The sequence below is a fragment of the Mesocricetus auratus genome, unplaced genomic scaffold, assembly GCF_017639785.1.
Source record: "Mesocricetus auratus isolate SY011 unplaced genomic scaffold, BCM_Maur_2.0 Super-Scaffold_100001, whole genome shotgun sequence".
Classification (NCBI taxonomy): Eukaryota; Metazoa; Chordata; class Mammalia; order Rodentia; family Cricetidae; genus Mesocricetus; species Mesocricetus auratus.
This window is the reverse complement of record NW_024429187.1, coordinates 15620240-15643995: the sequence shown is the minus strand read 5'-3', so window position 1 is coordinate 15643995 and position 23756 is coordinate 15620240. Positions and strand designations below refer to the sequence as shown.

The window sequence follows — 23756 nt, the reverse complement described above, 5'->3', positions numbered from 1 at the left end:
CCTAAATAAAAAGAAAGGTTTTAACTTTAACATAGTAAAATATATAACAAGGCAGTTATTAAGCAAGAACTATAAATACAATATTTAGTTCAATAACATTTAGCAAGATTTAAAGAAAATATCCTCTATCCTATCTTTGTGAGTCTATAGTCTTATATGTAACATATCTTTTATCATAACTAAGGAAAACTATAATTCTAACTATCTGTCTTCAACTCCATCAAAGACCACAGAGGATAATATATAAACACTAGAATTGATAGAGACATCTGGCTACCTGGACAGTCACTGGAAGTTCCTCTGTAACGTTGGGGCATCCATCTTCAGCCCATAGGACACAGTTTGTCTGGCAGACTTCTCAGCAAAGCAGGGAATTTTAAAATGTCTGTCTGCATTGGCAGTTTGTCAGTCATTTTTCTGTGTCCTGAAGAATGTCTGGCAGACTCTTCAATGAAGCACAAACCTTGTAGGACTGCCCATCTTGTTTTGTAAGTTTAGCAGTCACTTTCCTGTGGGTCCTGCATGTCCAGTTTATACAGCAACAGTCAAACAGTTCAGGCAAGAGCTGTTTCTTGCCCATATGGCTAATCTTGTCATGTTGAAAGCAAACTACATAACGAGTTTCTTTGATGTCCATCTTCCTCTCAGACGTAATTGGTATGCCAGGAGTAGTTGTGTTTCACTATCATGAAAACCCTAAACCATTAAATGTCATATATTCTATATGTCTTTGAAATGTTTAAAGAATATCTATCCATCTCAAATACATCTCTGTATGTCTAGAAAACCTAACTATAAGTTTTGACTATTATAGGTAACTATTTATAATCTGATTTATAATCTGTATTTAATTATACATTACATTTTAAATGAGCTATACAGACACAACAGCTAAACAATAGGAGAAATATACATATCCCAAAACTGTCCTTAAATTTGTATCAATAAATGAAAATCTATTCCAATACAAAGTATTCATTTCTATACCATAATCTCCCTTTTACCTTTAAAGGAGATTAGTTGTGATCATTATTCATTTATAACTAACCCCATTTAAATGAAAACAAAAATTTATAAACAATATTTGGGAATTTGGGCATTGTTCATTCCAAACTGCTTCCTGCTGGTTGGGGACACTGTCCATACCATGGGGATCACGTTTTTGTAGTCTGTATGACTGCATCATCTCAGCTGTCTTAGATGTTGGATAACCTGGGCCATTGATTCAGGAGGTCTTGCTTCATCAAGCATAGAAGTCTGGAAGGAATCCACGGCTTTTCATTTTCTGTGGAAATGCAAGTAAAAACTCTTTTCCAAATATTATAAGTTGGATTAATTCAGCAGCACTTATAATCAAGTGTAGTTTAGAAGTTGTTGTTCCCTTCCTTAGCAATTGAATAACTGAAAGACAACACAATAGCATACATCATCCAGACTCTCTGTGTATTTACCATCTTTATGTGGCTTTTTATTTATCTATTTATTATTATTGCTCTATTTTTTTTACTTTTACTTATTTATTTTTTTCTGACACAGGGTTTCTCTGTGGAAATCCACCCTCCTCTGCCTCTGGAGTGCTGGGATTAAAGGCTTGTGCCACCACACCCAGCCATTATCCCATTTCTTTTTCTCTTCCAAGCTTACGTGTATTTTTTTAACACACTATAAACCTATTAGAGGTTTTACTTTATCTGAATCTGACTTTACTGACAATCATTATGTTTTTCTGGCCACGTGTCTGTTATCTGCTAAAATCAAAGCTGTGGCTGTCTCAACTGCTGTCTTCCCAAGGTGGCGGGCATAAGTTTACCGCCAGCACTGGCCGTGCAAGTATCTGCTTGTCTGTAGCAAAACAGCCCACCTGAGAAAATGCTGCTACCAAGAAGCCATGCTTCTCTCTGTCCTTCTGTTAGTAAAATCCCCTTTTTAAGCTTTTGTTAAGTGGAAATTTGTGCCCCAAGTCCAGGTGCCACAGTCCCACACTGGGAGACTTGTCTGGTTACAGAAGATGGTCAGTTCAAGCTCTGTATCCTCCATTACAAGGGGTCCTTGCCAGGGTTCTCCTCATAGGTCAGGGAATTTCTACTACCCTAGGCTTACACATTGTCCCCGCCCCATGCTCTCCAATTCCAGTCATCTCTCCCTGGACTCTCACCCTCCTTCCCTCCCTCCCCTACCTGATCCTCCTGTTCCCATCCCCAGACACCCCCAGTCCACCCACAAACTCGGCTCCATCTGTTTTATCTCCCCTTCCCCACGACCACCAGAACTTTCCTTGTCACCTGACCTCTCTGGGTCTGCAAGTTGTAACACAATTATCATTGACTTAATATCTAATAGCCACTGTTTGACTTTCTGGGTCTGGGCTACCTCACTCAGGATGACTTTTTTCTGGTTCCATCCATTTGCCTCTGAATCTCACTGTGACACTGTTTTTAACAGATGAGTAGTATTCCATTGTGTAAATGTACTACATTTTCTTTATCCATTCCTCAGTGGAGGGACATCTGGGTTGTTTCCAGCTTCTGGCTGTTATGAATACAGCAGCTACGAACATACTTGAGCAAATGTCCCTGTGGTAGGGCAGAACGTCCTTTGGGTATATGTTCAAGCGTTGTATAGCTGGATCTTGGGGAAGATTGATTCCCAATTTTCTGATGAAATTGCCGTGTTTATTTGTGTGGTGGCTGTACAAGTTTGCACTCCCACCAGCAGTGGAAGAGTGTTCCCCTTGCTCCACATCCTCACCAGCATGAGCTGTCACTTGTGTTGTTGATTTTAGCCATTCTGACAGGTGTAAGATGGAGTCTCAGAGTCGTTTTGAATTGTGTTTCTCTGACAGCTAAGGATATGGAACATTTTTAAAAATTGTTTCTTGGTCGTTTAAGATTCCTCTCTTGAGAATCCCCTGTTTAGATTTGTACCCCATTTCTTAATTATATCATTTGGTTCGTTGATGTCTAGTTTCTTGTGCTCTTTGTATATTTTGGATATTATCCTTATGTCAGATGTGGAATTGGTGAATATCTTTTCCCTCTCAGTAGTTTATCATGTTGCCCAAATAACAGTATCCTTTGCTTTACAGAAGCTTTCCAGTTGCATGAGGTCACATTTATTAATTGTTGTCCTTAGTGCCTTCCCTATGAACGTTCTGGTCAGTAAGTTATCTCCTGTGCCAATGCATTCAAGGCTATTCTCCACTTTCTCTTCTGTCGGGTTCAGAGTATCTGGTTTTATTTTAAGGTCTCTGGTCTTCTGTTTGGACTTGAGCTTTTGTGCAGGGTGATAAATATGGACCCGTTTGAATTATTCTGCATGCAGACATCCAGCTAGACCAAGACCGTTTGTCAAAGATGCTTTCTTTTTTTTCCCCACTGTGCTTCTTTATCAAGAATAAGTCATCCATAGTTGTGTGCGTTTATGTCTGGGTCTTCAGTTTGATTCCGGTGAACAAGATGTCTGTTTTTGTGCTATACCATGAGGGTTTTTTTTAAACTGTAGTTCTATAGTCCCACTTTTCATTTCTGATTGTGTTCATTTGGATAGTTTCTCTCTCTACCCTTTAGGGTTTGTCTATCTGTTGATTTTGTCAAAGAACTGTGTTTCAATGATTCTTCGTATTACTTTGTTTCTATTTTATTGATTTCAGTCGTCAATTTGATTACTACCTACTATCTACTCCTCTTGGGTGTGCTTATTTCTTTTTGTTCCAGAGCTTTCAGGTGTGTTGTTAAGTTGATAGTAGGAGATCACACCACTTGTTTTACATGGGTGCTTAGTGGTATCAGCTCTCTGCACTGCTTTCATTGTGTCCCATAAGTCTGGGTGCTTTGAATATTTGTTTTCATTGAATTCTGTAAAGTCTTTGATTTCTTTGTTATTTCTGTCTTGACACGTTTTCATTCAGTAGAGAGTTGTTCAATTTCCATGAGTTTGTAAGATTTCTTTCTTTTTTTTTCCCCTGCTGTTGTTGAAATCCAGCTTTAATCCATGGTGGGCTGACAGAACGCAGGGGGTTATTTCAATTTTTTTTATTATGCACGCAGTGTTCTGCCTGCATGTATCCCTGCAGGCCAGAAGAGAGCATCAGATCTCACTACAGATGGTTGTGAGCCACCATGGGGTTGGCTGGGAATTGAACTCAGGACCTCTGGAAGAGCAGCCGGTACTCTTAACCTCTGAGTCAAAGTCTGGGGCTGGGGCATGGTGACAATGAGGGTTAGGGTAGGGCAGCACCCAGAGAGTGGCAGGCACAGCCTCCTGTTGTGCAGAGTTTCTCCACCCAAGTCAGGGGCTGGGCACTGTAGTGGTGGCGATGAGAGGGATGGGATTGGGGATACGTAGGGGGCACCAAGAGAGGGAGGGGGTATGCTGGCAGGCAGCTTACCTGGACTCTGACAGCCAGCAAGCATGGCCTCTAGAAGAGCAAGGAGTCCACTCAAACTTTTTATGCTGTTTCTAGTTAATTCAGATATACTTTGGAGCAATCGTTCTCATGATACCCACATGCCTGTTAAGTTAACAAATGTCTGTCTATTAAAATATTTTTAAAAAGTAATGTGAAAAATAAAAGACAAGTACATATAAAACAACAAACTTCAGTTATGCCATCACAATAAATGGGGGGGGGGCTGTAAAGTGTTTTCTCACACTAAGGAAACGACGAGTTGCTTATTGAAATTTTAACATGGCACTAATTTTTGCCAATTGACTTTCTGCTCCAACAAAAAGGAGAGAATTGCACCCGTAGTCAATGTATTGTTATTTTTCTTTTGCTAGGAAGCATGATAGAACGCGTGAGAACCAGTGGTAAGTTTAGTGATCAACTGGGAAAAGGCACAGATTCCTTAGTGCTCCCAAACATCACTGTGTTCTCCACAGAGGCTCTGGAGGAAACCCTGGCTTGCATGTCAGATTTTCCTCAACTTTGTTGACAGCTTATAGAACCCAGAGGTTGACTCTTTAAGCAAATTTTTCCACTTGAGACATCCCCTTTTGTGACTGTTTTTCCAGTTAATCAATTGGAAGTTTTGGGGTTACATTGGCTTCATCTGTTGTTTTGTATTTTGTACAGATTAAGTAAACGGCATTGTCAGTAGCAGGGACTTATTTCTTGTCCAATAAAAAAACATTTTTCTTTTGGTTTTTCAAGACAGTGTTTCTCTGCATAGCCCTGTAGACCAGGCTAGCCTCGAACTCACAGAGATCCACCTGCCTCTGCCTCCCAAAGGCTGGGATTAAAGGCATGTGCCACCACCGCCCGACTCCAATAAAAACATTTAACTCCCTACTTAACTGGGTTCAAGACCCTTGCTTTCTTGATCCTTCATATGTCTACCTATAAAATTGTTCTCATTCATATTTGCTGACCCCATAGCTTGAATTTTTTCCTCTATATATCACAAAAGGAGTATTTTACATTTGTTCATGCTCTCTCTCCACCCCCATGCCACGCCTATAAAATTATTTAGGATAACAATAACCTCCCATTTCAATAGGTATTGTGGCTGACATTTTGGGGTATGTCTCATCAGTGTAGAACTAAAAGGATTTCATGCTTTGCTTAATCACCTTTGTGTGTTAAAGTAATAAGGGACTCTCCCAGGCATTCAGCTCCATCGCAACCTTGGGTGAACGCTAAGAGAATGAGACCATCTCATTGTGCCAAAATCACCCCCCTCTCTGCTCTGGTTAGCAAACTCTTATGGGACTGGAAGCCATCTTTAAAGGCAAGGTGTGTTCTGAACACCCACCCACAGACAGCAGGACAGGACTACCCCCCGAGAGTCTGGGTGTGCTGTGGTTTCAGGCCCAGACTGGGTTTGGTTTTGAAAGAGGAGAGGAAGGCCAGGTCTCTTTCTGTGTTGTGTGTGGCGTTCCATTTTCCTAACACGGCTTATTGAAAGGATGTCATTGCCCCTTAGTTATCTGAGATCCTTTATTTGGCTACACGTGCAGGAAGGGCTTGTGTGGTTTCTTCATTCTCTCCCAGTCATCCAGGTGAAGATTTAGGGCATTGCCAAAGTTTGCTCACTGTAGCTTTGACCTGCGTTGAGAGGAGGAAACGTGAGATAATCCACTCGGTTCCTTTTCAAGATCATCTGGCCCATTTGTTGTTCCACGGGTTTCCATGAATTTTAGGACAGGGTTTCCTAATTCTTAAAACTAATAATATTTTCACGGATTTCAGAAAGGACCACTTTAGACCCATGGTGTGTTAGTGTCTTTCTCATCACTGCCACAAACTATCAGACAGAAGCAGCGTGAGGGAGGATGTGGTGACATTTTTGTTTGTGCTCTAACAAATAAAGCTTGCCTGAAGATCAGAGGGTGGAGCTAGCCACTAGAGGGTGGAGCTAGCCACTAGTTAACCATAGAGGCCAGGCAGTGATGGCACACACCTTTGATCCCAGCACTTGGGATCACATGCCTTCAATCCCAGCACTAGGGAGGTGGAGACAGGAATCGATATGGCTGGGCAGAGAGAAGAATGTAAGGTGGGAGGAGACAGGAGCTCAGCCCTTCGGTCTGAGGATTCCATAGAGGGAAGAAGTCTCTCTAGCATCTGGTTCCTTTACTTCTTCCAGCATTTACCCAATATCTGACTCTGGGTTTTTATTATTATTATTATTATTTTTTTTGGTTTTACGAGACAGGGTTTCTTTGGAGGCTGTCAGTCCAGCCCGGCCCTGAACTCACAGAGATCCGCCTGCCTCTGCCTCCCGAGTGCTGGGATTAAAGGCGTGTACCACCACCGCCCGGCAATGGGTTTTTATTATTAAGATCAATTGGAATTTGGGCTACAGGGGGAGAGTTAAACCATGGCTCACAGCCTAAGGGGACATAGTCCGTCATGGTAGGGAAAGGGAGGCAGCTGAGGCTGTGTGCACAGTGGCAGGAAATTGGGGCAGAGCTCATTGCACCTCAGTGAGTTAAGCAGAGAACCAGACCGGAAGAGCAGTCAGGGTATAGCCCTCAAGTCCCACCTCTGTGACATGATGCCAATCCATGTTCACAGCCTCGCACAAACAGCGCCACCAACAGTGGACAACGTATTCAAACACGTGAGCCTGGGGGAGCGTGACGGGATATTTTCACATTCAAACTGTGTCATTCCATCCAGGCACCAGCCATCTCACAGCTGTTTCATAATTCACTATGGCTTAGTCGTCTCCCCCATTGTGTGGACTCTCCCTCTACAACTGTCAGCCAGAAGAAAGTCCTCCCATGGGTCCCTTTTGGTCTTGGTGTTTTTATCACAGCAACTAACGCAAGGGGATGTTTTACAATCAAACGGAAACACCCTGGCTATGCACTGTTGCCGTATCAACAGCAAGTCTTTCAGCCTCCACTGTGCCTCTGAGGCTGGGAACAAATATCTAATGGCAAGGCCCACTTACTGAATGAATGGCACAATGAGCAGTTAATCTAGGTGGGTCATGATATAAAATTCTAAGAAACTGAAGCTGGGATTTGAGTGATTTGCCTGTTAAACACTGTAAGTGTAAGCAGTGCCATCTACTACTTTGGGGAAGAAAATACCCAACACTTCGCTGGAAAGCTCGTGTGAGTCCTGTTCTTCAATAGAAACTCCTTAGGACTGGAAGGCGGCCCTTGGATTCTCCTCTGCAGTGCCTGGAGCCCACAGCAAGCAACAGAGGCAATGCCAAAGGAGCAATTACGCAGCCCAGGTCATTACTTCCAGAGATGACCATGATGAAATCTGTTAGAATTTTCTTAGTACACTAAGCTTTTGTTTTTAGAGTGTCTTTGTCTTGGAATATTTTCTAATAAATAATCAAATTTAATGTTTGAAAACTGTATTTTGTTTAGTTTGGTGTCTTGTATTCTCTATATGAAAGAGTTGTTTAGCACCATTGTGCGGTAAGATTGACAAGGTTTCCACCTTTCTGATGTGTTCTTCTTTAAATATGACTTCTTTTATTTTTAAGATGATCTGTGTTCTTAAAGAACTAAAACTTATCAATAATAACTGCTTGTTTCTTGATATTTAAAAACAATTGATAAATAATCTCTGTTCTGGGCGCAGCCCACTTTATACACCCCATACATAGGCACTTCTATTGCTGGGTGCAAAAACGTACATTTGTAAGCCAAAGGGCCCAATGTCTCAGTTGAGCTAACGTAATATGAAAATGTCAATGACTATAATTATTAGAAGTTTCAAATTTCAGAGACAAAGGAAAAATTCCATAGCACGCAGTTTAGCAAACCCAAAGGACCATTGAATAGCATAGCCCTGCATCCAACATGGACAACAGGGGTTAGCTTCAGCAACAGACCATTAAGAGGAAAGATGACGGTTCAAATCTTAGGCAAGGGCTACAGAAATATTTTAAGGGAGAAAAAGATCATCAAAGTCCAAACTAAGGAGACCGAGCTGGGAGCCATGCTGCACTGAGGGGGGGGCCTCACCGCCAGTGCCGCCACCACCGCCGCCGCCGCCGGGTGGGGTGGGAGGGGCGGGAGCCGCCGCTACCGCTGCCGCCTCCCGGGTGGGCGCCCTTTTCCGTGGAAGCCGGCGACCCAAGACGAGGGTTTCATCACCATAAATGGTCGTGAACCGATGAAGCTGCACCTCCTAAAAAAAGACAATACAGCCCATCGAGTGAGCTGTAGAATTTGTGGACGCATTTATATCGGGTTCATAGTGGCGCAATGCACGCAGACTCCTGCGAGTTCCCCTAAGTTCTTAGCGGACTGCTTTGCCTTTTGAATCAGAGTTGCAAAGTTCCATAAAGAATGGCCCTTGTGGATAAGCACAGAGTCAAGCGACAGCGATTGGACAGAATTTGTGAAGGTATCCGCCCCTAGATCATGAACGGCCCCCTGCATCCCCGCCCCCTGGTGGCACTGCTCGATGGCAGAGACTGTACTGTGGAAATGCCCATCCTGAAGGACCTGGCCACTGTGGCCTTCTGCGATGCACAGTCCACTCAGGAGATCCATGAGAAGGTGTTGAACGAGGCTGTGGGTGCCATGATGTACCACACCATCACCCTCACCAGGGAAGACCTGGAGAAGTTCAAGGCTCTGCGAGTGATCGTACGAATTGGCAGTGGCTATGGCAACGTGGACATCAAGGCTGCTGGTGAGCTCGGGATTGCTGTTTGCAACATCCCGTCAGCTGCAGTAGAGGAGACAGCCGATTCCACTGTCTGCCACATCCTCAATCTGTATCGGAGGAACACATGGCTGTACCAGGCCCTACGAGAAGGCACGCGGGTGCAGAGCTGGAACAGATCCGTGAGGTTGCCTCAGGAGCTGCTCGGATCCGAGGGGAAACACTGGGCCTCATCGGCTTTGGTCGCACGGGGCAGGCAGTTGCAGTTCGAGCCAAGGCCTTTGGATTCAGCGTCCTATTTTATGACCCCTACTTACAGGATGGGATAGAGCGGTCTCTGGGAGTACAAAGGGTCTACACCCTGCAAGACCTGCTGTATCAGAGTGACTGTGTATCCCTGCACTGCAATCTGAATGAGCATAACCACCACCTCATCAACGACTTCACTATCAAGCAGATGAGGCAAGGAGCGTTCCTTGTGAACGCAGCCAGAGGTGGTCTGGTGGATGAGAAAGCCCTCGCTCAGGCCCTCAAAGAGGGAAGGATACGAGGAGCAGCCCTCGATGTGCACGAGTCTGCGCCCTTCAGCTTCGCTCAGGGCCCATTGAAAGATGCACCAAATCTGATCTGCACACCGCACACAGCCTGGTACAGTGAACAAGCATCACTAGAGATGAGGGAAGCAGCTGCCACTGAGATCCGCCGAGCAATCACAGGTCGCATCCCAGAAAGCTTGCGAAACTGTGTCAACAAAGAATTCTTCGTTACTTCAGCTCCTTGGTCAGTCATCGACCAACAAGCAATTCATCCCGAGCTCAATGGTGCCACATACAGGTATCCCCCAGGCATTGTCGGGGTAGCTCCAGGAGGACTTCCTGCAGCTATGGAAGGGATCATCCCAGGAGGCACCCAGGTGACTCACAACCTCCCCACAGTGGCACATCCTTCCCAAGCTCCCTCCCCAACCAGCCCACAAAACACGGGGACAATCGAGAGCACCCCAACGAGCAATAGCAGAGATTGCTAGAAGGTAATCATTCAGATAAACTTGGGACCAAGAGACAGTAGCAAACAGATGAACTAAGAAGGACTTTGGCGGTCTTTAAAACTGATCCTGAACATTGCTGATGTTGCAGTGTTAAAGCTACAAGAGCTAGAATACTGAAGATGGTGTCTGCTTCTGGAAGTGTGGAAAGACTAGGACGTGATTTATTAACGACCAACTTCTGTTATTGTGTGTTAAGTTTTTCATCTGTGCATCAAATCACAAAGAATAAATAGAGCTTTCCTTTAAAAAAAAAAGTCCAAACTAAATCTATGTCCTTGAAGTTGAAAACAAAAGACATTATTAATTTGAGGATTTGAGAAGTAGTTGGTACTAAGAAGAAACACAATGTTCTATCTGCATGTGGCCTGAAAGAGAAAGGACAGAACAGGGCCATGGTTGGAAATATCCATGGGTTGGTGTAGTGATATATTATTCATGATTTCCTAAAGCTTGACTGATGATTCAGAAAAACAAAGTCAGCCTCAAGCTGTAGAAGTCAGGCAGTGGTGACACACGTTTTTAATCCCAGCAGCCAGAAGTTAGAAGGCAGTGGTACACACCTTTAATCCTAGGATTTAGGATTAAGAGGTAGACAGATCTCTGTGAGTCCACGGCTACCTAGAACTACACAAGAGTGAATCAGTCTAAACAGAGAATTTAATCCCAGCACTAGAGGGGTATAAAAGACAGGATCAAATATTCAGAGAGGCATTCATTCTCCAGTCACACTGAGGAGAGGTTACGTTCTGAGGCTTAGCAAGAGCTCAGGGAGACAGGATCAGCCCCATTCAGTTTGAGAGAGAGGTAAGAAGCTAGTGGCCAGCTGCTTTTCTTTCTGATATCCAGCCTGAAGTTTAAATTCCAATATCAGTCTTTGGGTTCATTTATTAATTCATGTTACAAGCTGGGGGTGTAACTCAGAGTTGGAGCACTTGCTTATCATGCATTACATTTTTACCCCTTATAGCTCAAAACACAGGTCTACCTTGGACAACTGGATTAAGAGTGGATTCCTGATATGGGCAGTCTTAGTCACTGTTCTATTGCTGCGAGGGGACAACATGACCAAGGCAACGTATAAAGGAAAGCATTTGACTGGCTGCTTGCTTACAGTTTCATAGGGTTAGTCCATGGCCATCATGGCAGGAAATTTGGCAACAACAGGCAGGCATGGTGCTGGAGAAGAAGCAGAGAGCTCACACCTTATATGAAAAATGGAGGCAGAGACAGAGTGAGACTGGACTGGGAATTGGCTTTTGAAGCCTCAGAGCCCATCCCCAGCAACACACCTCCTCCAAGACCACACCTAATCCTTCCTAAGCAATCCGACTCAAAACATTCAAATCAACGAGCCTATGGGCCCATTCTCTTTCAAACTGCCACACAGACCCAAAGGAGAAAAATCAGGCTTGTGGGGGTGTAAGGATAATTTTATGTTGACAAAGACTTTGAGGTATCTGTCAGAAGACCCTTTCGCAAACGCCAAGCAGATGATTTAAAAACCTGGATGGGAACTCAGGTTTGGAGATGGAAGCTTGAATTTGGGCATCGTCAGTGGGCGAGAGTGAGAACATAGGAACCAAACTCTCCAGGAAGAAGGAAGAGAGGAGTAAAGGGCTACAACAGAGAAGGTGGCCCACATTTAAGTGGTTGAAAGCTAACAGAGGAGGCTAGGGAAAAAAATCAGCTCGGTAATTCGAACCAGGAGAGCAGGGGTCCCATAAGCCACATCAGGAGAAAGAGAAAGTGTTCATGGGAGAGAGTAGCCAGAGAGTCACAAGACATAAGAACTCACTTCTACAACCCGGAGAGCATCGTTGATGAACTATGGACTCTTCTGGAACACCAGCGTTTGGGGAAGTTAGAAAGGCAGAGAAAGATATATTCTCTAAGTAGACGTTTAAAATATCCATGATGCTTTTCAATTCATGTAAACTTTGTTTTTATTATCACTTCAGGCAAGTGCATGGGTCCTTCAAAGCACTGATTGAATTCTGGCACAGTGAATAAACTCATGAGATCTACACACGTGAGAGGCAAAGTGCCCTCACCTCAGGGGCCCCTGATGGTTTCCATCCTTTATTATCATCGAAAAGAAAATTTACCTAATACAAATGAAATATTCTGACCCTAACTCATAATTACTGTTATGAGAAGTAACTAAATTTAATTGATCAAACGGGGCGAGGCAGTAAGTCCATTCTCCTTTGTGTCCCTACTTTCTGGTAGAGCATTTATGAGTGCTTCTAAATTAACAAGGTGTTGCACACCTGTAATCTTAGCTTTCAGGAGCCTCAAGTAGGGGGATCAAGAGTCCAATGCCAGCCTGCACTACCTGCACCCTTGAGTCAAAGTAACTAAGAACCAGGCTGGGACCTTGATACCCCAGTCATTGCCTGATCTTCCCCAGGTCACCCCAACTGCTGTAGATTCAGCAGGAGCTGAGTCACCATCCACTGCATGATGTGAATGTCAGCAAGGAAAAATGCTGCATCGTAACATGCGGCTAAACTAAGGATTCAGCTCAGTGGTAGAACACTTGACTGCCATGCATATATGGTCCCGGGTTCAATCCCCAGCCCTGTAAGAGCAGGCAAACCACGTGACACGAGTTGAAACAGTGTTGCTTTCTTTTGAGAAATGCCTTTGCCCTTGCTACACTGGCCTTTGTGCCTCATCCAGGTTGCCATTTCTGAGCTGCAGCTCAAGCTGTCTCCACACCACCTTCCAGAACCGACTGTCAGTTAAGTGATCCATGAGCAAAGAGAGTCCTCACCTGGACTTTCTGGGATGTTTCACATATTTAACAAACATACCTGTTTCTGGTAATGTTGAGATCTTTAAGAGTTAGGATATATCATAAAACCATGCAGTTCCCTGAAGCTCAAGTGATTTACATATTCTTGCTATAAATACATTCATTTCTAGCAAAAAAGCAGCTAAATGGAAACCTGATTACAAAGCAACTGTCATTGATTTCATACGGCTCTGGCCGCTCCTGCTCTCTCCCATCTCCCCTGTGTTTAATCTGATCTGATACTATCAAAATAGTATCCTCAAGGGGACACATGGGGATTCAATGTTAAGATTAAAACCATACGTTAAAGATGTTCTTTGCCTACACTTTCTGTGTGTTCCTAACAAAACCAAGGGCTAAATAGAATCCATTCTCCCCTTCTGTATCACACCCCTCACTCTACCAGGACAGAATGCACACTGAGAAAACTTTAAGGGACATATCTGGAAATGAGTTTTGTTGTTGAGCAAAAGAAATCAAATCCTTTTTTCTCTTCTCTTAAGAGATGGGTCCTGTGTTGCATCAAAAGCCCACTTGTGAATATCAGGGGCTGTTGTCAAAAATGGACCAGAATGTTTTGGGTATAAAGCAGGTTATCTTCCTGCAGTGAGGGGGACATCCTCAGCTCTAGGGAGAAGATGCTTCCTAGATCCCATTATTTTAAATGGGAGAATAACAGCCAGGAGCTTTAGGTATGCTAAACTAAAATGTGTATCATTTAAATCCTGATTAACTCAGACAGAATTCATTATGGAAGCAAATATAAAAGCACAAAATCTGAAGAAGATAAAAGAAAATTTTCCAGTGTCAACACTGAAAATCTTTAAAAATGTTTACATTTGCATAGCTTTTCTAAAAAAGAAAGGGAAAATTGAGAAGTAATGAGAACCAAGAATGAAAGACACAGATTGAACCACTTCTTAAGGCCAGGCAAGGCTGTGTATGGTGGATATTAGCTTATTTGTGCTGACTGCTGTGTCCCTTTGGTAATTTTTAAGTGCTTTTCCCAGGATTTCTGAGGGCAAAAGGGCTGTGAAAAACTATTCTAAACATTAGTAAGACTCTGGAGAAAATAAGCTACATATTTCATGATCAGTCTCCTAGTTCTTTCAAAATGCAACCTCTTGATCTCTTTAATATGTGGCTGTAGAACACTCGATAATTTCATATTTTAATCAGCATCATTATTATGACCTTCTATATCAATATTATGGGCAAAATAACAGAACTGTCTGGGGGAAAATATAGATCTCTGCCTATTTAAATCGCTTTATTCATAAGTTTTAAAAGTATTTCTCGGAAGAAAATGCCTTTCAGTGGAAGAGGCACAAATGTGTTCCCCACACTGTGGTGTGGTTTTGCTTTCTACAGGGTCCTGCCATTGCATTCCCTGTTTTCTGCATTTTCATCTCCTGTTGCTACAATAGAACCTGTGAACACAGATTCCTCGGCATAACCCTCCTCGGTAGAGTTAGAAACAGTTCTCATGACTGCCTATGCATGCTGCAAACTTCTGGCAATTAATTTCAATTAAGTTATTTACAAGGTGTGCCACTGCTAACTTTGTGCCCAGATGTTTCACTTGGCAAAGCATGATGGCCACCAATGAAGTCGGTTTCAGCAACAATCACTCATTGATAGGATTTTCGCAGTGAATTCACTGCACCTTCCTCACACCGGAGCATGATGTCATCACCCTGCCCCTCATCCCGACCATAAAAATGCCAATACAAGTTGCAACAAATGACTGCGGGCGATGGCTGAGTTCTAGAGAGGCCGCGTTGAACACCTGGACTGTGGTGGAATCTAGCAGCTTTCAAAGTTTCACTGCCAGATGTTTGTGGAACAACTTATGCATGTATGGAAAACATACATTATTTTTCATTTGCATGAGTGATTAGCAGAACTTTGGAGGCAGTGGAAACATGGGTTTCTTTTTCTTTCTTTTTCTTTTTAAGGTAAATGAAAATTTTACTAGGGAAATATTTTTTTAATTAAAATCAGCACTGTTAATCTTAACCATTAAGTGTTGAATCTGTGCAATAATGCTTCTAAGTAACTGTTTGTTCAGATAATGCATTTTAAAAAGTAAATTAGGTGCTAGGGTTGTAACCTTGAGGGAGAAAATAAAGACCTGTAAAGGTTTTACTGTTTCTTAACCGTCTCATTTTGTTTAATGATTTTGCATGTTTTAGGATACTATTTAATAATCATGTGTTATTTTTCTTAGCTATTCTCTATGCCCTTTAAATAAGACACAGGAAGGCCAGAGACATGCCTCAGCGATTAAGAGTCCTTGCTGATTTTCCAAAGGATGGGAGTCCAACTGCCAGCACACACAGCTACAAACTCCTTTAACTCTAGCTCCAGGGTATCGAACACCCTCTTCTGGCCTCTGTGGGCACTGTACTCAGGTACCTATACCCACAGACAGACAGATAGACAGACAGACACACACACACACAACACTTAAAAAAATAAGACAAAGTCTATTTAAAATCATCTGTATGTTTACATTCACCATCAATTTATCATAGTACTTTCTCTGCAATGTAAGAAGAATTTATACTTATTATTCAAACACAATATAATTTTAGAAGGTGTTTTTCATATCAGTTCCAACTATGTTCTCCACCCCACAATGATATTCCAAGTAAGTAAGCTTTGCAAAAGTTTTTGATAGGTGTATTTCTTACAGGTTTGCATTTTTTAACTTTAATTGATGCTTTTTGTTTTTAATTATTTAAAATGCTAAGCCTATGAAAATGAACAGTGGACTCACTTGTGAAAGTTCAACCATTGTTCCCCATATAATTTACTTTATTTTTATATTAGGGGATGAAATGGACCACATTTCCTCCCTCTGCGCAACTACAAAAAACTGCTCAAACTCTGCACAGCTGTGCAGCGAGACTCTCCGTGACTTCACAGAGTTCAAAGGGCTATGGATCCATGCAGGCGCTAAAATGGAGTAACATTCTCAATAAAATCAAAGCATGTTCTACCAGGGTTGGATGAATGCATTTATGTTCATAAAGTCTAGTTTCTGAAAACGTATGTGTGTGGCTTCCTGAACAAACAGGTTAAAAATCTGTCTTGTTTAAGAAGCAAACATTTCAACCATTTCAGCACCTTGACTAAGAAATGGTCATTAAGTCAAACTTGTTCGCTATCAGGTTATAAAATGAACGAAGTGTCAGAAGCAAATAGACGTTAATAGGTGGGATAGTAAACATGAAATGAAAACATCTTGGCAAACTTAACACTTAGGAGATGGATTCCCACCACCCTTTCTCTTGCTGCGAAGTTCATGGTGGTCCCTGGGTCGGGCTGGGATGCCTTCTTTTGCCTTTCCTTCTTAATGTGTCCAGGATCCTGCCGGCTCTCCAGGGAGCCGTTAGGAACAGCAGGGTGGCACTGCTGGCAGGCGCCTTGTGGCATCTCCAGGGAGGCCCGGTCTGAGACACTGAGAGCCACTGTGAACACACAGGTTCTCACTCCTGGTTTGTTATACGCTTGGACCCAGGGTGATGAGAACAAACCCTGCGTGGATATAGATATCTCCCTGCGTTTTGCTAAGAAAATGTAAGTGCTTACCTACTGCACATTTTATATGAACTGATTTTAACTTTTAATCTTGGCCTTGAGGCAAACCAGTGGAGAACTTCTTAATGCTTATGTTAAAGGGGACTGCAATTTGTTTTCAGTCCTTGGGACATTTTTATTCCGCCAATAAATAAAAGCAATAATCACAAGGGAAATTAAAGTACAAAGAAAATATGGTAAAGCCATGTTAAGGTCTGACCTAAATATACACAACAAAGGGAATGCACGGCTGTAGTTAGAGCTCTCTCTTTAACTACCCTACTTCATTTACAGCATGGGGAACACAGAGACCATGTGTCTAGTGCATTTACAGCATGGGGAACACGGAGACCATGTGTCTACTGCATTTACAACATGGGGAACACGGAGACCATGTGTCTATTACAGCATGGGGAGCATGGAGACCATGTGTCTACTGTGTTTACAGCCCAGGGAGCATGGAGACCATGTGTTGAGCGTGTCTTTAAGCTATACTGACTCAACAACATATTTGGATGGAGAGTGAAAGAAACACTGTACTATCCCCAGTGTCTTGTTCACTTGAAATAAAGCTTGCAAGGTTTCCCAAGTCTACGAGCTAGCAAGAGAAGACTTGCTAGCCCCTTAAATGCAAATATCATGTCCACTGGAAATGCATTTGCTCCACAGGAAAGAACTGAACACTTAGTTCGATCCACGCCTGCCAGTCTGCGGCAGTTGAGTTGTGTATGCTACGATGGGGTGAACAGGGTGGGCAAGTTCCACCTGAAGCACTCCACAGTGAGAACACTACTCATAGTCAGTGTTTTGTGGGTGTAGAACTGCTAAAAAAAATCAAGTATGTTCTGTATAATCTCGGTCTATGCTTTGGGCTATTGAACTGCCGAATACCTATCTAGGCAGACTAGCTAGAGAACGCTGTCCTCTTGTCTGTCCGTAGGATGCTAGGCCACTCCCAGGAGGTAATGATGGAGGAGAGTACTGTTATGCCTCTGGCAAGAATCTTGCAGAAATATGTGTGTCTTTGGGAAGGTTAATTTTGTTGAAAAAGTACTTGATGATATCTCAGACTTTCCCAACCATTTGCAAAGATTTCTTTTACATGGATTTTTTTCCCATTTAATTACATGTCCATCTTCCCCTGTAGATCAGATGAGCCAATTACTTGGAGGTTAGTTAATAACAAAAACAACTAGGAAAGTCACGACAAGAGTGGAAGAAAAAAGGAAAACACACAAGTTCTTTGTTTAAATATGTACTGTCATTATAATACTTGGCCCTTATTCAAAAGCCTTAAGACCAGTATCTACAGACAGGGGAGATAACTCAGCAGGTTAGGGCTAAATGTTTCCCAAGCATAAAGACCGAAGTTTGATCCCTAACACCCACATAGAAAGCCATCCTTCATATCCAGCAGGGCCAAGACAGGTTTCCTGTGTGAGTCTCAATGGCTTGCCAGCCTCCGGGGTCCCAGGGTGAGAAGGTCTCAAAACACAAAGTCGATGGCTCTTAAGGAACAGTACACAAGGCTGACCTTGGCTTCCACACGTATATGTACACATCAGTTATATATAAAAAAGAGCAGTATCCAGATGCTAACAGCTGAATATGCCAAGTCCATGTGAAAGGCAGCTCTCCTACACAGAAAGAAGTCGGGAGGCTGTGGCATGGTGGTGATGAGCCTCATCCATTTTTCTATATGCTCCAAGACGTTCACTCAACAGATGCTCAAGTCATGAGAGGTGACCTTATGGAAGTTAGGCACAAAGTCAGACTTGGGAGTTTCCTGCCATTCATCAAATGTAAACCATTTTTGGTGGGGGGCGGGGCTCCAATGGGGGCAGGGAGAATCAAATAAAACATAGCATAGTTCACCATGGCTCTAGCAAGCATTGCTGCGGCCCAGATGTTGGAGGGCATGAGCCTTCAGTGCCCACCTTGACAGAGGCAGTTCGATCTCACACATCACGGAGCTCAGGGAGAAAGCGCCTCTGCTCTGCCACCTTTGCCCCAGAGTGTATAAGATGCGTGTCTGCACCACAGTGTGCCATGACTCAGATACCTTTCTGTTCAACACGAGGTGCATGTCCCACAAAATGCCCAAAACTTGGCCCAAGAGCCTCTCACGTTTCCACAAACACCAAGACAGACAAATGAAAACAAAAACAAAACTCGCTAGATGCCGTAAGCGATTCCGGCGTACTTATTGATTTTAAATACAAGGGAGGCTGAGAGAAGAGACAATACGCTTTAGGTTGCTGCTAGTAAGACGTCCCAGCTCCCAGTGTCTTGGACCTTCCCAAGACAGAACCCTCCATTACTAGTCAGCGTTTTCCAGCAAGGGTAACTGAGACTTGGACACGTGGAAGAAAACATGTTTCCTCTTCCACCAGACTTGAAAGGATATGGGGTCCCTCTCCTATTTTTCTCATTAGCAATGTAGTATAAAAACCATCTGTGACAATTTAGTAAATTAAATATATTGAAGGAACAAATAAAAGACGCTCTAATGAGTAAAATACAGAAGACCACATATGGCTGTCCGTTTCTTCCTTGACAAGCAGCGTAAGCGGCGGCGGCCAGCATCAGGAGGACCAGCCAGCAGCCAGGTAGGGGGCAGGGAAGGCTGGTGAGCTGCCAGCCTCTTCCAGCTCCTGCTCTCACGCCTCCCTCGCCGTTATTGATGGTACACTTAAACTATAAGCCCAGACAAACCCTTCCTTCCTTCCTTAAGCTGTCTTTGTCAGGTACCTGTCACAGCAACAGGAAAAGTAAACAATACACACACCGGCTTCAGCTGTCTCCTAAATCGCCATGCCAGCACAGCAAAACACAAGTAGGCTTGACCCGGCCTGCGAAGAACCAACTCACAGTCTGGGAAATACAATCACCGTTCTTAAAAATCTATTACAGATTTGCACTCTTCAAAAACTATTCCTGAAGGTCTCTCTTCCTCATCTCTGCTTTTCCACTCCTTCCAAAGCGTACATGCCTTTAGACAACACAGCTTAGACTCTGTGTAGGTAACCCATGGATGGGTGTCTCATTGTCTCACCTACTTAGGAAATATATTTCCTTTGAGGCAGAAGCATGTATTATCATTCTGAGGTCTTTCTGCTCAAGGGTTAGTCTTCTACTTCGGTGGTGTGCATGCACGTACTGTGTGTGTGTGTGTGTGTGTGTGTGTGTGTGTATGTGAGTGTGTGTGTGTATGTGAGTGTGTGTGTATGTACAGGTCACATATCCTGGCATATAAGGGTCAGAGGTCAACATTATGGGTCCTCCTTGATTTCTCTCCTTGTGTATTTTGAGGCCTGGTCCTCTCACTGGACCTAGAATTCACCGATTGGTTAGACTGACTAACCAGAAAGACCCAAGGATCCCGAGTCTCTGTCACCAAAACTCTGGGTTGAGAGATGCCAGCTCTGTGGCCAAGCTTCTTGTTCAGGGATTCCCATGCTTGCACACAGGGGTCTGCTGACTGAGCCATATTCCTAGGCCTTTGTTTGAGGTTTTGCACCTATTTTAAAAAGCAGATATCAGAATAGTTAATTTTTGTGGGGCTCAAACAAACAAACAAACAAACAAAAAACCATGTTGTCACCCGAAACTATGTCTAAAAGCTGTATGTCCCTGGATGGTTGGCAGAGTTTATCATCTCATAGCCCCATTTAAAGGGACAGTGCAGAGCTCAAGTAGGGGAATGTTCACCAATGGGAAGAGGACGCCTAATGTAACATTTGGAAGAGGTTTCCAATTTCCCAGCACTAAGAGCCCTCTGGGTCGAACGCCTCATATGCACTGCAGTCCTTCTGTCTGTAAGGAAAATGAGGAGGAAGGCACAGGCTTGTCAGCAGAATACAACTGTCCTAAGACCACCCACCACCAGCACACCTTCAGCATCGAACAAAATAAGCGACCGTTGACCGGCATTTGAAATTGGTGTTGTTGGAGCTATCAAATGAGCCTCATAAAGGGGGAAAAAAAACAATCACACAAACTCTGTAGCTGGCATATGCCTTTGCACACTGAGCCGAAGGAACGTTGTTTTTACGCTGAGTGATTTTTCAATCTGGGTCTCCTCTGGGTTTCTAGAGAGCGTGCGCACCTCTATGCGCGTGCGCACCACTCTGTGTAGGTGGAGTCCTGCTGCGCTACACTGTCATGGTTCGGTCTCCTGCAGGTCACTCACTGTGTGCTCCTGGGGGCACGGCTACAGTCAGGGAAGCCCGTCTGTGTATGAAGAGCTAGCCCTCCAAACAGAGGTTTGTAACACGCCAAATCAGACAGCCTTACGTGGGGGGTGGAGGTGGGGCTCTCCTCCTTTCTGACTGATTTCTAGAATTAGAGACACAGACAGAGAGGTGGAGGAGGAAGGAAGAGGAGATGAAGAGGAGAGGGGCGACCAGCCCACCCCCATCTCCATGCTTCTCTGCCAAAGCTGTTCACCTTGATGACTCCCTCTTTTTCCTTTCCTTTTCCTTATATCTTTTCTCTTTTTGTTTTTGTTGTTGCTGTATGACACAGGGTCGCCATTGTGTAGCCCTGGACGGCCTGGGATTCACAGAGATCTGCCTGCCTCTGCCTCCTGAGTACTAGGACTATAAGGTGTATGCGACACCACAGCAGGCAGACTCCTCTTCCCTTGGCAGTCACGTTGTTGGTCTGGCTTCCGCCTCCTGCCTCCTTCACCGCCGTCAAACGCCCCTTGGAGCACCCTCCAAAGATCGAGTGACCGACCATCTGGCGGAAGAACCGATGTCCTTTCAATTGTCTCAGTCTATTTTCAGAATTCAAAATATTCGCCAAAGGCCGCTCGGCACACTTGCTTTTCCTTATGAGGAAACAGCTTCTCCGCCCACAGCTCTTTTCTTCTGCCCCCAAACCCTGGGTTCTTCTGCCCACTGGTTTCCCTCCAAGATGCCATTCTCGCCTCCTGTGCCCTCCTCTCGGTCCCCAGAGCAACTGCCTCCCCCTCGACTGTAGACTGCCCACACTGTCAGCTCACAGCTCTGGGGGCACTAGAACTTTTTTTTATCTTGGCACGGGCCTGTGCTTGAGCTTCTTCTGACTTGTCATCTTTCTTTCTTTCTTTCTTTCTTTCTTTCTTTCTTTCTTTCTTTCTTTCTCTCTCTCTCTCTCTCTCTCTCTCTCTCTCTCTCTCTCTCTCTCTCTCTCTCTCTCTCTCTCTCTCTCTCTCTCTCTCTCTCTCTCTCTCTTTCTCTCTCTCTTTGTTTGTTTTTCAAGACAGGGTTTCTCTGTGGCTTTGGAGCCTGTCCTGGAACTCGCTCGGTAGACCAGGCTTGGTCTCAAACTCACAGAGATCCGCCTGCGTCTGCCTCCCAAGTGCTGGGATTAAAGGTGTGCGCCACCACCACCCGGCCCTGACTTGTCATTTCTAAGGTCCTCATCGACCCTACGGTGTCTCAGAAGCGCCTTAACCCTGGTGGCGCAGCAATGTGCTCCTTCCTGACCTCCTCCTTCCTTTTCCGGTCACAATCACTTTCCCTCTGTGGCTTGCAAACCCGGTTAGTCATGGCCCTAGAAGAGCCAAGGAAATCTGCCCCTAGGGCAAATGCTCTGTAGTCTTTCTCTTCATACTCCCTGTCCGACCTGCACTGCTACAGCCTCTTCCCAGTTCCCCTGCCCAAATGTCCCAGCTCGATTTCCTCCTGAACCTGCGGTCCCCGTCTTTGCTTTGTAGATACTTGCCTAACACCTTCCTGCTGCTTTTATCACACACAGGTAAAATGGCCATGCTCCTTTCTGACTATTTCCTCCTTGTGAATTTACCTCCCTGCTTGTCCTTGTTTTACTTTCTTCCGACAGCTTCCTAAATACACTGTTTCAGGGGAGCCTGGAGTTTGGGGACAGGCTGGGTAATACGTTTGCCTGAAATGCTAACGAGATCCCGTGCACTGTGTCAACCGCTCAGATTCCTGCACCCCACCCTCCCGCACATTTTCTTTCGGTGGCCGTCGACTGATGATGATGGTGGGGGATATGCCTCCGTTCCTGTTTTTCTCACTTTATGGGAGTTTATGACATGTAGAGTCTCAATTAATCCTTGAGGCCTCTGAGAACAGGAAGCGTGCCTTATCCATCTTTTCCCCAGGTATTTTAAATTATGAATGATAGCAGGTTATAGAATACCTAACAACTAAATAGGGGGAAAAAAGTGATAAGACAGCCTAGCTAATTGGGTGGTTGGCCCTCGTTTCTGATGTCATTGCACTATGTGCAATATTATACAACTATTTCAATTAAAAATATTTTTATTTATGTATCCTTCCTTCCCTGTCTGTCTCTCTCCTCTCTCTCTCTTCTCTCTGTCTCTGTCTGTGTGTGTGTGAGTGTGTGTGTCTCTGTGTGTATGTGTGTGTCTCTGTGTATTTGTCTGTGAGTGTGTGTATATGTGTGTATCTGTGTGTATCTGTGTGTATGTGTGTGAGTGTGTGTATATGTGTGTGAGAGTGAGTGTGCGTGTGTGTGTGTGTGTGTGTGTGTGTGTGTGTGTGTGATATGTGTGCAGGTGCCCACAGAAGTTGGAAAAGGCCATTGGATCCTTTGGAGCTGCAGTTACAAGCCGCTGTGTGCAGCCTGACATGGGTGTTGGGGGTTGAACTGGGGTCCTCTGGGAGAGCAGCAAGTGCTTGTCACCGCTGGGCTGTCTCTCCAATCCCTACAATTATTTTAAATCCCTTGAAAACTATTTTTCAGAGAAGCAGAAAACTATATAATAAGGCAACAATTAGAAAGTCAAAACAATCTTTTAACAAAGGAAATGGTTGCTCAGAGCAACAAAAGAATCTGAACTCCCCAAGCGAAGAAAATCCCTCTGTTGTTGGTTAGTGTGTTAAATGACAGGTGAGGTCCAGCTTCTGCCAGGTAATTCTCTCTCTCTCTCTGGAAACACTTGGAAAAGAGTAAGCCATCTTTCAACCTGTGGGGTCAGTCCTGTCCACCGAACAAAGCACGGACATGTGCGTCACCATCTCCCTTGCAAAACCTCAGCGGGCCTGCAGCTACATGCAAGCTGCTCATTGTATAAGACTGTACGTGACAGCAAACACCTCGGCAGCAAGTCTCGACTACCAGGTCATATTCAGAAATGTATGACCTCAGTTGGAGAGGGGGTAGAGATTTGCGGGGACAGAGCCTGGGTCAGGTGAACTTCTAAATGGAAAGGGTATTTGTGAGGTCATGAAAAAATAAATAAAGGAACAGGGAGGAGGGAAGTG

General features: G+C 44.1%; 1 protein-coding gene and 1 long non-coding RNA gene across 2 annotated transcripts in view; one reads left to right on the top strand and one right to left on the bottom strand.

Moving 5' to 3' along the window:
* LOC121139708 overlaps positions 1-23756 on the bottom strand; it is a 118524-nt gene that overhangs the window by 6000 nt on the left and 88768 nt on the right. The window lies entirely within an intron of this gene.
* On the top strand, positions 8513-10387 carry LOC121139707 (C-terminal-binding protein 2-like). The gene is given in 2 exon segments (XM_040743653.1): positions 8513-9253; positions 9256-10387. Coding segments are annotated over 2 exon segments (1272 nt in total). The 5' UTR covers positions 8513-8838; the 3' UTR covers positions 10113-10387.